Below are 13347 nucleotides of genomic sequence, written 5' to 3'. Positions count from 1 at the left end.
GGAGAGGAAGCTCTCAAACAAAGAACAAAGCTTTGAGGATTCAGATACAATTATTGATCATAGTCATCAACTAGTATCAGTAATATGAAGTTCAAATGGTATTCTTAAGCATTTCTTCTTGTATAATAAATTTAGATATTATTTAAACTGACAAGCAAAGCTAGAATTAAGTGAAGTTTTGAATATAATAGACAAAACCCAAACTGTGAAAAAAACAGTGACACAATGATTTTATTGTAGCTTCCACCTTATCTAGCACCTAAATGTTCTCCACATCAAAAAAAAAAAAAAAAGAATTGAGAGATGAAGTACCTGAAACACAGCTTGTGCCCCTGAAAAGCTGCCTCTTAAACATGAAGACAATTAAATTATTCACAGTTCTAGTCCAGAGAACATTCTGTAAGAGGCCATGCACACAAGTGACATTTGCAAATGTGTTTCCTGTAATTGCACAAAAAAAAGGCAACAAAACTTTGGCCACACCGGACTGAAAATAAATATACCGCCTCCATTATACATTTAATAATCAGCTCATACTGAATGAACAAATTATTTTAGTTTAGTTCATAATAATTGGTTTTATAAGGCCACTTTTCAAGTCCATATAGCAAAGTATGCAAAGGCCACATGCAGTTTTGTCTTAAAAATTACAAATATTGAAATATCTAAAAAACAAAACAGTACACAATATGATAAATGTGTGTCCTTAAACAGCACATTAACGATCAGTAAATACACAAATAATACCTTTGTTTCTTTAAAACTTTAAATTAGTAGCCCTGTTTAATTGCATTCTCACTCACTCCATGCCATATGTAACTGAGCAATATTGAATCATTTCAAGTTAAGATGGAAGGAAATATCCTTCATGGTATTTTGGGGGGATGACCACAATGGGCTTCCCATTTCTAGGCCGCCACATTAGAACCTGGGCATCATTGGCATTAGGCTTAAGCAAGGCGTTTGTTGGGATGGGTTCGTTCCTAACTAGGACTTGAGGCTGCTCCTGGATCACTGGCTCCATAACTGTGGATCTTTGACCCAGAGGCTTCTTTGGATCCACTTTAATGCGGAGCTGCATCCTCCAGCGGATGGTTCGGAGTAGCACCATTTCACCTGTGGTTTCGTTCATGGCCACCAGCCAGGTGGTGAAGCGTTGGTCCCTCTGGATGGAGCTCAGTAGAGGGGGACTGCTAGTGGTACCCACTGGGACACTCCACGTCACACTTGGACAGAAGTTGTCGTTCATGCTGACAGTGAGTTTGGTGCTCTTCTTAGTTGGGCCCACTATTGTGTACATCTCAGTGGTGCAGCCGTACCAGGGGTAATTCACACCGTCTGAATCACTGATGGCCTGAATCTGCCCACATCTCAACTCTGGGAGCTCCCAGCTGGATCTAAAGAGGGAAGATGACACTTATTTAAGTTGTTTATATGATATGGTGAGTGATACACTCTTGCATCAGTGATGTATATGTATTTCAACCAATTATTTTCCACCCAATCTATGGAATTAAAAAAAAAAAATTTGTTTGGGTTCCAATTTTGTGTTTTGTATTTGTGTGTAAGAGTTTCAAAAAAAGAAGGTAAAGATCTACAAGATATTCTTACAATTAACAACCCTGTAATTGTTAATGTCATAAAGATGTGAATACGTAATCTTAGTAGAAATAGACGCTGGTAAAGAATAAGCCTTTGTCCTTCTAGGGGTGTGTTCAACTTTTCTGCTGTTGAGGAAACAATCCCAGGATGTTGGACCATAAACATCACTAACATCCTGAGCAATAGTTTTACATTGTTTTTCAGCAGCATCATGCCACCTATGGAGAAAGTATCTGAGATCATTTAGCTCAGCTCATTTTTACAATATTTTAATGGTATTTTACTGCACTCTAAACCGCCACAGTAGATGGGGCAAAAGGTGGGAATGATTTTAGTAGAGATCAACCTTTTCTACTATTTTCAAGTATTTATATGTTTTTGATACAATAATGTGACTAAATGGTATCTATATACAACAGTAAAACATATGCATTGACTTTTATGCAAAATTGTTTTGCAAATTTGTAGTTGCAAATTTATTCTCATCTTTGTTTCGTGCTGTCTTACTTTTTTCACTTGCGAATGAACTGTAAAAAAAATTAAAGTTCCAAAAGGGGGTTTTCGTGATGCAATAGAAGGACAGTTCTAGAAGCTTTCTGTGAAAATAACCTCTTTTTTTCTCAGTGTGAAGAATATTTAAATAATCATAAGAACCTTTTTCCACTATAACAAAACTTTAGTACAGTGGAAATGGTCCTTGGATGTTAAAGTTTCTTCATGGAACCACTGATGACAATGATGAACCTTTATTTTTTGACAGTGTTGACAGTATTCAGTGAATATCAGTCTCTAGATTAGGGATTCATGCACAACAATTTCAACTTTTTTTTTTCTTTTTTTTTAAAGGTATAGGGGCCCAAAACAATAAAGGCACTAAAAAGGCAATAGTATTCAGCATATCTATTTATATTATTACATAATGAACACACTTACACTCCTTCATTCCCATATATATTGAAGAAATCCATTTGATTGCAAGCCTGGATCCAGCCAACAGTCCAGATCTCTTTGCAAAGCATGGGTGGCACCTGCACCTGAGCTGATGCCCTGAAGTAAGGCGTGCGGTAACGTAAAACCACATTAGATGACTCATCGATAACAGTTGGACTAGGATCAATGGAGGCTTGCAGTTCCAGGACTGTGATGTTCTCATGAAAACTTGGCTTGAGTTTTACACTCTGTACACATCCCATGGTTGAGGCTCTTCAGACTGGCTGCACAAACACCCATCAGTATCCAAATGAAGCAGTATTATTCATAATGTGAGTAAAAGGGCCCAAGTCTGTGGTAACAGTGCTATGGCATGATCCATGACATGATTCCTGACATGTCAACATAATGAATCACTACATATTTCTTGTAATTTCTTGTCACAGCATTAATAAATCCCAGATCATTCCCCTTCTTCAGTCGAGCAAAAATAACATAAACCTTACATATTCATTCTAATAAATTTTAATTAAACTTCATATTTATGGAACTGTAGACATTTCGTGTTGTTTGCCATAAAATATATGATGTCAGCTCATACGTGCCTTTGATTTAAACCCAGAAATGTCTAAGCACCTGTTAGGCACAGTCCAATAGTGCGGCATTACGACCTGTTACGCCGCGCTCCAGTCAACAGTCGTATGCCGTTGAGTCGATCCATAATTCAAAAGGTCGATCAGGATGGCAGAAAGAACATAAAACATTACTTAAAGTTTAAATCCATAGAGGCTCCTTACAGCTCGCACTCCACGCTGCGTCTTCTGGCATAACTTGAGAGTACAATTTCTAGTGTCAAATCAAATATCGGTGCCCTTAATTTCCGCGTCATATCTGAGAGATTTAAAGAGCGTGACCAGTCGGGTTACTTTGTGTCGCCCTTGTCCTATTAAAGGGTAGTCAGGTTCCTCTGGTGTAATACAATACTTCAGCTGTTAGCTTTTTTTATCCAAGCGGCTTAGAATTAGACTTCCCTTCTTGACGACGTTTTGCATCCTGGGTAGTGTAGTTTAGAGTCAGGGGGCTGAAGAGTCAACAGGTTTCAGTCATTTATAGCCTACTCAGAGAGTCAAACAATTAAATTCATCAGCTTTACAAATAAAGCTTTTATGATTACAGTTTCCCTGGCGCTTTTCTCCGTACAAATTATTCAAAAGATAAAAACAAAACTCATGAAGGCAAAAATAAAACGGCAAAGGGTGAGATAGCCTGGGTATGAGGTTTAACTTAAAAGGGCCTTTATTTGATGCCACAACAGGCTTATGTATAACAATATTTGATTGAATTTATTTATGATAATGATAGACTTTGAACTCAGTTAAGACACTGCATTGCATAGGTTTTATATTATTTATTTTTTATATTATTTAGTTAAATAAATAATATAGCCTAAATAGTTCCAGCTTACACTTTTTGTATTTCTTAAATAACATTTGCCTATACAAAAGCATGGGAATGTGCAGCATTGCCGCGTTGCAATTATTTAGTTTTTGCAATAAAACAACATTTTATAACATCTATCTATCTATCTATCTATCTATCTATCTATCTATCTATCTATCTATCTATCTATCTATCTATCTATCTATCTATCTATCTATCTATCTATCTATCTATCTATCTATCTATCTATCTATCTATCTATCCGTTTGTTTATTTGTTTGCATGTTTAAAGCGATTTTCTTAGTTGAGTGTCATTTGTTTGTCTTGATTTTCAGCGGTAAATAAGGCAGCATGTGGATGCGTCTCATGTATCCGGGCGGCTGGAATGTCTATTTATAGTATAACTGGAATAGAAGTCGCAACTCTTAGGAACAGAGCAAGACATGATCTGGGATATGGACATGGTAGACCGTTCACTGTCTCTCAGTGTAAAGAACAGGACAGTAAAACATATTTAAGGCTGGGAGGACAGTGGAAAATCAAGATGCCTGTAAACCAGACTCGATCCAGGGCGAGGGAGCGAAACAATGTGCTGAACAGACCCGAGTTTATGTCTCTAAATCAGCCTTTAAAGAGCAGTGGCGCGGAAGCTCGCGGCACTGCGCGGAGGCCGTCGCAGAGACAGCAGCAAAATCAACACCAGCCAGGCGAAAATGCGCAGAACGAGTCGCCCGAGAACAATAAAGAAAAGAAGGAATTACCAGAAGAAGACTGCATGCAGCTTAACCCCTCATTCAAAGGCATCGCTATGAACTCTCTTTTGGCCATTGATATTTGTATGTCTAAGCGGCTCGGCGTGTGCGCGCACCCCACATCGTCGTGGGGAAGCGTGCGCTCTATGGTCAAGCTGCTCGCGCTCACTGGCCATGGCATCCCGTGGATCTTCGGTACAATTTTGTGTCTTACAAGAAGCAACACGTTGGCAGGTCAAGAGGTATTGGTCAATTTGCTGCTAGGTGAGTTGTAACGCTTTTCTGATAAGGAGTAAAATACTGACGCTCTGAAGAACGTCCGGATGTGTCACAGTCTAAAAATGTGGGTGGCTATAAACATATTAGGCTACTATTTTGGTCAAACACATGCTACTGGGATTGAGAAATGTCTTCCTCTAAACCAGCCGCAGACCTTCTTGTCGAATGTCTTACAGAAAGAGTAAATTAGTTGATATTCTTATTAAATTATTTTTTTGGATAATTCCAGTGTATGTAATGTTACATTTATTTGTATTTTTTAAACTCTGTCTGAAAGATATTTAAATGTGATCGATTTCGCGTTTTAAAATTACATTCATAATAATTATGTATTATTGAGAATCGTATTAAGTGCATTTGATTTTAGAATGAATTTGAAACCACATTGTGCTCACACGGAGGGGTTTTAGTGATGCTGTTGGGTTTGTAGGTCAGTGGATAAGGGAATACAAGAAAATGTGTTCTGACTGATGTGACTATTGCACGCTGGCATAAAGAAAAGCTTTTCATTTCAATGCTATAATTTATTATTTTTACTACTCCTTTTATTTTATGCTGGGTTCCAAAACCCTAAAATGAATATTCTGTCATCATTTATTTCACCCTCATGCCATCCCAGATGTGTATGACTTTATTTGTTCTGCGGAACACATATGAAGATTTTAAGTAAAATATTTCAGCACTGTAGGTTCATACAATGAAAGTAAACAATGACCAAAACTGTAAAGCTCCAAGAAACTCATGAATATAGTGTAAAGTTAGTCAGTTCACTGTAAATCTTTATTTTAGCAGTCTTCTTGGCGATCCTGATTTCAAACTTGATTAGCATAACACAGCTTTAATCATCAATTTTGCCTGAGATGTTATTATTATTATGTGGAGATGTCAGCCTCCATGGCCCAGCCTCCAGTTTATTCATCATATATAAGCCTCTCCTCCATTGACATCCCCAGTGTACCACAGTGTTAAGATGCGGTCACATCTGTATGATGTTCAGCAAATTTCCATGGGTGAAATCACATCATTTCAATAAGAATCCATGCGATCTGGAATTTAGCCGGAGTGTGAAATATTTACCCACGCTGACTTTGCAACAGGTTCAAGATTTCTCAGATTTGTTGCGTTGGCCAACAGAAAGCTACTTGGCTTAAGCCGTCTTTGCTAGTTCTAACATGATGTTTTCGAATTAGTACTGGAGACACATTGGAAACATCTTTTGAACTAGCAATAAGAGATTTGGATCTGAGGTGTTAGAAAGTAGTTCCACACACAAGAGGGGCTTTGGAAACCCCATTGGTTTTTCCTTACTTATTTTACATGCATGTCCTTTGAACTGTTTTATAAAAGCAATTTCATACTCGCAAGAGTGTGTTATGGCTGTATATCATGATGAGTATGATTTCTTGTGGCCAAATCACACCCATGCTAATATATAGCCAAAAACATTCTTGTGAGTCTGATATTGCTTTAATAACGTACATTTAACATCATTGCTTTACAGCTCTCTTTCTGGATGTGATGACTGTAGCAGGAATGCAGAAGTTGGTGAAGCGTAAAGGGCCTTGGGAAATGGCACCCAGTTTCCTCGACTATCTGGCCATGGATATTTATTCTTTCCCAGCAGCACATGCAAGCCGAGCAGCCATGGTATCTAAATTCCTGTTAGCACACTTGGTGCTTGCAGTTCCTCTGCGTATTTTGCTTGTGTTATGGGCCTTCCTAGCTGGCACATCCCGTGTGTTTCTGGGTCGCCACCATCTGACAGATGTTGGATGTGGCTTTGCCTTGGGATTCCTTCATTACAGTTTAGTGGAGATGGTGTGGCTGTCTTCCAACACTTGCCAGACTCTAATATCCATAGGAACTTTCAACTGGAGCCCCCTCTACTGATCATTGCGGGATTTCAAAAGCTGCTGCATGTTTTCTTTTTTTTCTCTTTTTTTTCAGGTTAAGTGACTTCCACCTATACTGAAAAGTGCATGACTGAAACATGTACTAAAAATATCTTACCCTAAGCAACACACATCTATTAGCTTGATTTGACCATTTCTTGTACCATTTCTGCCAAAGCAATATAAAGTTTGGAGAAACGCATCAGGTGCACAGTTCCCTTTCGCTTTAAGAGAAAGGATGTTGATGCAAGTTTTTTTTTAATTATTATTTTTTTTTACTGTCAACGTTGATTAAAGGCCAAAGCACTATGTGTGATTTATATCAGTTGGCTAACGGATTTTATTGATCACAGTAAGTGAGCGAAACATTTGCTCAGGGACTTTATCAAGCAGCATAATGTGTCATTTCAGATTTCTATTTTCTTGGAATTGTATGTGATTTTCTGAATACTTTCAATGTATTTGAGAAATGTTGTAAATGAAACCACCATGGACTGTTTTACATCATGGATAATTTTAGACTTTTTGGACTGTTTTGGTTGTCTGGAGTTTAAATTCAGTTGTCCTGACATTTCACGATACTCTGAATGCATCACATTTATATGATTGAAATTACTGAACATTACATGAACAAGCACATTTTTCACTTTTACCAAAATTCGCAATGTTGTTTATATGAAATTGATGTTTTCATGTATGTTTTCAATCGCTGCAAGTCCCAGATGTGCCATTTTATATGATTTTCACTGCAGTGTTATATGTGTATGGGCCTACCATACCCTAACCCTAACCCAATAAAAGAATCCCTTCAAAGAATTTGATACCTGATTGTTGTAAATCCAAAGTCTTTTAGTGCTGTACAGATTGATTAAAAACATAAGTGATACATAAATCAAACAAGTTGTACTTATTTTATCATCTTCCTTTATCAACAGTATTTATTGGTCATATAATATGTTATAGGTATATAGGTTACTGTGTATATGTGTGAATGCAAGTGAGTGATCTCATTAAAGGGGTAGTATAATGCCCATATTTACAAGATGTAAAATAAGTCTCTGATATCCCCAGAGTGTGTATGTGAAGTTCTAACTCAAAATACCCCACAGATAATTTTTTATAGCATGTTAAAATTGCCCCTTTTTGAGGGTGAGCGTTTTGTGTGTGTCCCTTTAAATGCAAATGAGCTGCTGCTCCCAGCAAAGAGGGTGGAGCTTCAAGAGCTTGTGTGTTATTAGCTTGCAGGCACACACTAAAATGTCAGAAACTGTTCTGCCTTTTATGTTCAAACCAAAGTCAGACAATGATGGAGAGATTCAAGAAGTGACAACATGTAGAATGCAACTGGACATTTCTGAATGGTTAGTTGATGAATTTATGTAGCTGATGTGGAGTTAACTATCTTCAAGTCATTGATTAGCATATTCTGTCTTGATAATCTATAAATCGCTAGTGTGGGAGCTGTTGTAAGATGCCTACAGAGTGATATGCTATTGCATTTGTGTAACGCACAGTATTGCAATAAATGTGAAAAGATGGATGCAACATGAGCAGACTCACAAATGTGCTGTACTACAGCAACTCTTCCTCTTCTCAACACTGCTTGGGTGTTCCCGGGGGCGGGGTTTATGTAAATTTTAGGGTTTGTGATGTCACTAACCCGGGAGGAAGCTTGTGTAGTCCCTACCAGCCGTTTGTTGTAGTCCTTAAAAAGCAATTTCTGTAACAGAAAATATCTCCTTTTGCTTTGAACTTTGAGCGTCGTAACTTTGCAGATATTGTTTTGGCTCAAACAGCAACATTACACACTAACTAAAGTAAGAAAAGTGAAATCATAACCACCCTTTTAAAGGTAGGGTAGGCAATTTCTTTTATTCTGATTTTGATTTTGACATGTTTTTGTTATTCTGGTTGAAACTCTTTTTTTATGGAAGCTTGTTTCCGCCACAGAATAAAACATTTTAAAAGATAGTTGTAACGTGGAGTTGGAGGGAAGCTGAGCCACGAGGCTATTAGCATAGCTCCGGCATGAAATAAAGTAGCAAGGCAAGGGACGAAGTGGAGGGATTTCCACACTGCATATTTATTTCTCAGATACAGACCATACAAGCCAGGTCTCACGGCATATAAACAATACCTTCAGCAAAAATAATAACCGGACAGAAATGTTCGTGACCTATAGCCTTCACCAGCGTCCACATTACTCGAGTCAAGGAAGTCGAGTGAGGGTTAAAGGTGATACCCAGTGACAAAACAAAAAGGAGGCACCACCGTGTGGCGTCAACTGGTAATGCTCCGCTACACTCCGGCTGTTACATATTGCGACTTTTTATCTCAAAATTGCGAGTTTACATCTGGCAATTCTGACTTTATTTCTCAGAATTGCGAGATATAAAGTCAGAATTGCGTGAAATAAAGTCGCAGTTGCATTTTATAAAGTCAGAATTGCGAGATATAAAGTCAGAATTGCGTGTTATAAAGTCAGAATTCTGACTTTTTTTCTCGCAATTGCGACTTTATATCACGCAATTCTGACTTTATAACACGCAATTGCGAGTTTATATCTCGCAATTCTGACATCTTTTCTTAGAATTGTGAGATATAAACTCACAACTGTGAGATATAAAGTCCAATTCTAAGGAAAAAAAAGACACTTTTTTTTTTACCACAGAATAGTGTATATCTCACAATTCTGACTTTATAACACGCAATTGTGACTTTATATTGTGCAATTCTGACTTTATATCTCCCAATTGCGACTTTATTTCTCAGAATTGCGACTTTATATCTCGCAATTGCGACTTTATTTCTCAGAATTGTGACTTTATATCCCGCAATTGCGACTTTATATCTCAGAATTGCGACTTTATTTCTCACAATTCTGACTTCATATCTTGCAATTCTGACTTCATATCTTGCAATTCTGAGAAAAAAAGTCACAATTCCGACTTGATATATCGCAATTGTGAGAAAAAAAGTCGGAATTGTGAGATAAAAAGTTGCAATTATTATTATTTATTTATTATTCAGTGGCGGAAACAAGCTTCCATACTTTTTACATCCTGATATCAATCAATAATAGAAGTAGTAACAAATGCATGATTTTATTTGGGAAAAATAAGAAAACAAAATGGCATCATACTCCATATTTAAAGGGACAGATTGCCCAAATAAAATCATACATTTGTTATCATATCATTAGGTAGCCCTGCATTTATCTCTGCATATTTTTGCATGAATAATCAAAAAAGAAAAAAAGTCAAGATGCTTAAAGGTAGGGTAGGCAATTTCGGAGCAGCTCCCAATCGCAAGCTATCTTTGAAAGCATCAGATCCCACCCTCCCTTCAGAGCGTCTTAAAAGCCACGCCTCCTCCAAAACACATGAATGTGCACAGCCAGAGCAGATTCAGCATCACAAGAGATGGTGTTAAATTACCTCATGTCTCAAAGCACTTTGTAAAATAAGATTAGGCCTATACAATCTTAAGATTATCTTAAAAGCTGTTATGATAAGTAAACATCTGCAGACAAATGGAAACAGCCAAGCACCCACGGAAAAACACGGGATATTCTGAATTCATTTTATACAATCAAAAAAACAATTGAGATTCGGGGACCTCTCTGATTGGTGGATCTCACATCAGGTCCCAGCGGATCGTAAATACACACAATTCCATGGGTGCTTGGCCATTTTGGTCACTTGCTATTATTATGCAGAAAACTGATCCTAGACCAGCAGTCTCAAGTCCGTGACCAGGGGAAGACTAAGCCTTGCTAAGATAACACACGCTCTGCATATGTTAGTAATGTAGCTATTGTATGTATTTCACTGGCAGAAACATAAAACACCGCCTATGTTTGGACTGCTTGTTCTACATTAATGTTCGACAAAAGAGATCAAAGATATAAAATGTATATTGAAATGGTTGCTTGATATCTCAGCAGCTGTTTTTGTCAGTCTCCCCACCCACTTTGCTTATAGCAGTGATCTGCCAGTGCATGACCCTGACTCAGCAGTCTATAAATACCAGCAGGGGTCAGTCTCTGAGTCCATGTTCTTGCTACTGACTATAAGAACCCCACTGCTCCTGTGACCTACATACATGTAAATACTGCTCATATGGACAGATTTGATTTTATATTACATTTCTTTCACTATGGAAAATTCACATGAAGTGTAATAAAAGTATAACTATAACGGAAGATGAAACAACTCGTTTCTCAAATTTTTTTTTTTTTTAGCAAAATTCCATTGCAGATTAAGTTAAATTCTTTGTACGGTTTAAAGGTATTAAAGTCAAATTCTGTCAAACAAAAATACTATTGTTCTTTAAGATTACAAAAACAGTTACACAAAACAGCTTAAACACCTTATAACACATGAACAACTGATTACAAAAAGAAAAAGGAGGTACAGACAATATTTACAGTGTGTGGATATTAAAATACTTCACACCCATGTTAAAACAGCTGTTTTTTTTGTGATATAGAAATGAAATAAAAATTACATTTGCAATCAGAACTTTTGCACATTTAATCCAAAAAAACAAACATTTTTTTTTGCAATATCACTGAAAACCAAAATTACACATTTCAAAGAGGAAAAAAAACTGAATAACAAACTAGCCTAATACTTGATAAAGCACCCTTTGATATTATTACAGCACTCAGTTTGTTTGAGTTGGAGTCTTATCTGTCGTGGTAGCGTGATTAACAAGGAGGCGAAGAGAGGGTAGTTGCAGCAATACTTTTATTAAAAGAAAATGAAACAAAACTCTTCCCAGCACGGGGTCAGCCCTATGTTCCCACAGCCCTATGTTCCCATGGCCCTATGTTCCCAAATTTCTAAGAATTTTTTTTTTTTTTTTACGATTTGTCAAAACCCCAGTTACCCCACCCCTAAAATGTAGGTTTAGGGGTGGGGTCAGGAGTAGCCATTTGTGGGAACATAGGGCTGTGGGAACATAGGCATGCTCCCATAAGCACAGGTAAATCACATAGGGAAGAGAAACCCACACTTACGGTGCTTCTCATTTCTAATTTGAGCATTCTTGTTTCCTTTCCTCGAGTCTCAGCTCCACCCTCCTTAGGATGCGTTGAAGACTGCAAGTAAAGTAAATGAGGATGGAGGAATCGAAGGAAAGCTTTTTGGAAAATTCTTGATCACCCGAGCACTTTAAATCGTCATGAGCTGCGCTCAAAGGATCTGCCATGTTGTTGAAGTTTGGTTATTTAAGTGATTAATAAATAATAATAATAAAGCAAGATGCCCTGTTGACATTTGTGAGATGTATGGTTTATTTAAACTGCAAAGGTAAGGCGTAAATTAAAATGATTGTGACAGATGTGAAAGGGGAGGAGAATTAATAGGCTACATGCGTCAGGTTTTTCGACAAGAAAGACTTCCGCATTGGATACACCTGTGCATCCTCGCTCATAGCTCCTCTGGAAGCTTCCTCACTCCAAGTTCCTCACCTCCTCACGGTGCATTTAGAGGATTGAGATGTCCTTCAAGATGGCTTTCTTTCATCAGTTCCCGTGGGCTGGAGGACAGAGGAGCGAGGAAACAAGGAATCATATATTTGAGTATTGAGAAGCACCCTATAATGCCGCAAGAACAGACAAAACACAAATGAACTAGAGGGCTGACCAAACTGGCAAATAAACAAGACACAGGTGAGTAATGTAATCAGTAAACATAGAAACAAATGACATGATCCGAAACGAAGAAACAGGAACTAAACAGAGAGGGAACACAGGAACCAAAGGGAACACACATTTCATGTATTTCATAAGCGTCCATGCATAAACGTGACACTAGTGGCACATCTTGACACAGGCTAGATATTTTTTTCGCACTCTTCTTTGCAAACGTTCCATTTCATGGCCCTTTTCATGTGCCCCTACAGATTTGCCAGTGCCAGTGCCATTGTGTGTGTGTGTGTGTGTGTGTGTGTGTGCGCACGCACTGGTTTGACCTACATTATGAGGATGCAAATACTGTGTATTCCTTATATTGTGGTGTGTATTCAGGTTTCAGGTGTGTGTGTGTGTGTAAGTAAATAAATGAATAAATAAATAAATTGACTTTATTATTAACTGATAGAGATTCAACAACTCCATTAATTAATACAGCAGAAATGCTTTTATTTATTGTATTATTAGGCTTTATTGTCACTTAGTATTTACAGAGAGGGCAAGGGCCAGAATTAAACCCTCCCACTTGGTGTAAACTCTGAGTAATAAATTGACAAGTATGAATATAATGTAAGCCCGCGCTCAATCGGCCCAATGAAGGCATCCGGTCAGCGGGTGAAGGTCTTTCCTCGTGGCAAAGTAATCTGACTAAATGAAATGCATTTTCTCATATGTATTTTCTCGTAATTTCATCTGACTCCATAAATGAAAAGGTTTTAATGATATCTGTGCATCATTAAATGTGCGAATGTTT

At 37.6% G+C, this 13347-nt stretch overlaps 2 protein-coding genes across 2 annotated transcripts; one reads left to right on the top strand and one right to left on the bottom strand.

Annotated features, from left to right (window-relative positions):
- Positions 1-205: 205 nt before the first annotated feature.
- On the bottom strand, positions 206-3575 carry fam78aa (family with sequence similarity 78 member Aa). Its single transcript, XM_081365925.1, has 2 exons — positions 2536-3575; positions 206-1397 (listed from the first exon to the last, which is right to left on the bottom strand). The coding sequence occupies exons 1-2, from the start codon at positions 2793-2795 to the stop codon at positions 845-847; spliced, it is 813 nt and encodes a 270-aa protein (XP_081222051.1). The 5' UTR covers positions 2796-3575; the 3' UTR covers positions 206-844.
- An 831-nt stretch (positions 3576-4406) lies between these two features.
- plpp7a (phospholipid phosphatase 7a (inactive)) lies at positions 4407-7716 on the top strand. Its single transcript, XM_081365924.1, has 2 exons — positions 4407-4988; positions 6505-7716. Exons 1-2 carry the CDS (start codon positions 4517-4519, stop codon positions 6891-6893), a joined length of 861 nt encoding a protein of 286 aa, XP_081222050.1. The 5' UTR covers positions 4407-4516; the 3' UTR covers positions 6894-7716.
- Positions 7717-13347: the final 5631 nt, after the last annotated feature.

The sequence above is a fragment of the Scardinius erythrophthalmus genome (genome assembly GCF_964197995.2).
Source record: "Scardinius erythrophthalmus genome assembly, chromosome: 5".
NCBI lineage: Eukaryota > Metazoa > Chordata > Actinopteri > Cypriniformes > Leuciscidae > Scardinius > Scardinius erythrophthalmus.
Note: the sequence above shows the minus strand (reverse complement) of the source record. Positions and strands in the feature narration are given on the sequence as shown.

What these genes read in the sequence shown, in the direction of transcription:
- plpp7a (XM_081365924.1), top strand. Translation starts at nt 4,517, where the DNA reads ATGCCTGTAAACCAGACTCGATCCAGGGCGAGGGAGCGAAACAATGTG. An exon ending in ATTGGTCAATTTGCTGCTAG is followed by an intron (nt 4,989 to 6,504) that starts GTGAGTTGTAAC and finishes ATTGCTTTACAG; the next exon opens with CTCTCTTTCTGGATGTGATG.
- fam78aa (XM_081365925.1), bottom strand. Translation starts at nt 2,795, where the DNA reads ATGGGATGTGTACAGAGTGTAAAACTCAAGCCAAGTTTTCATGAGAAC. An exon ending in ATATATGGGAATGAAGGAGT is followed by an intron (nt 1,398 to 2,535) that starts GTAAGTGTGTTC and finishes TTCCCTCTTTAG; the next exon opens with ATCCAGCTGGGAGCTCCCAG.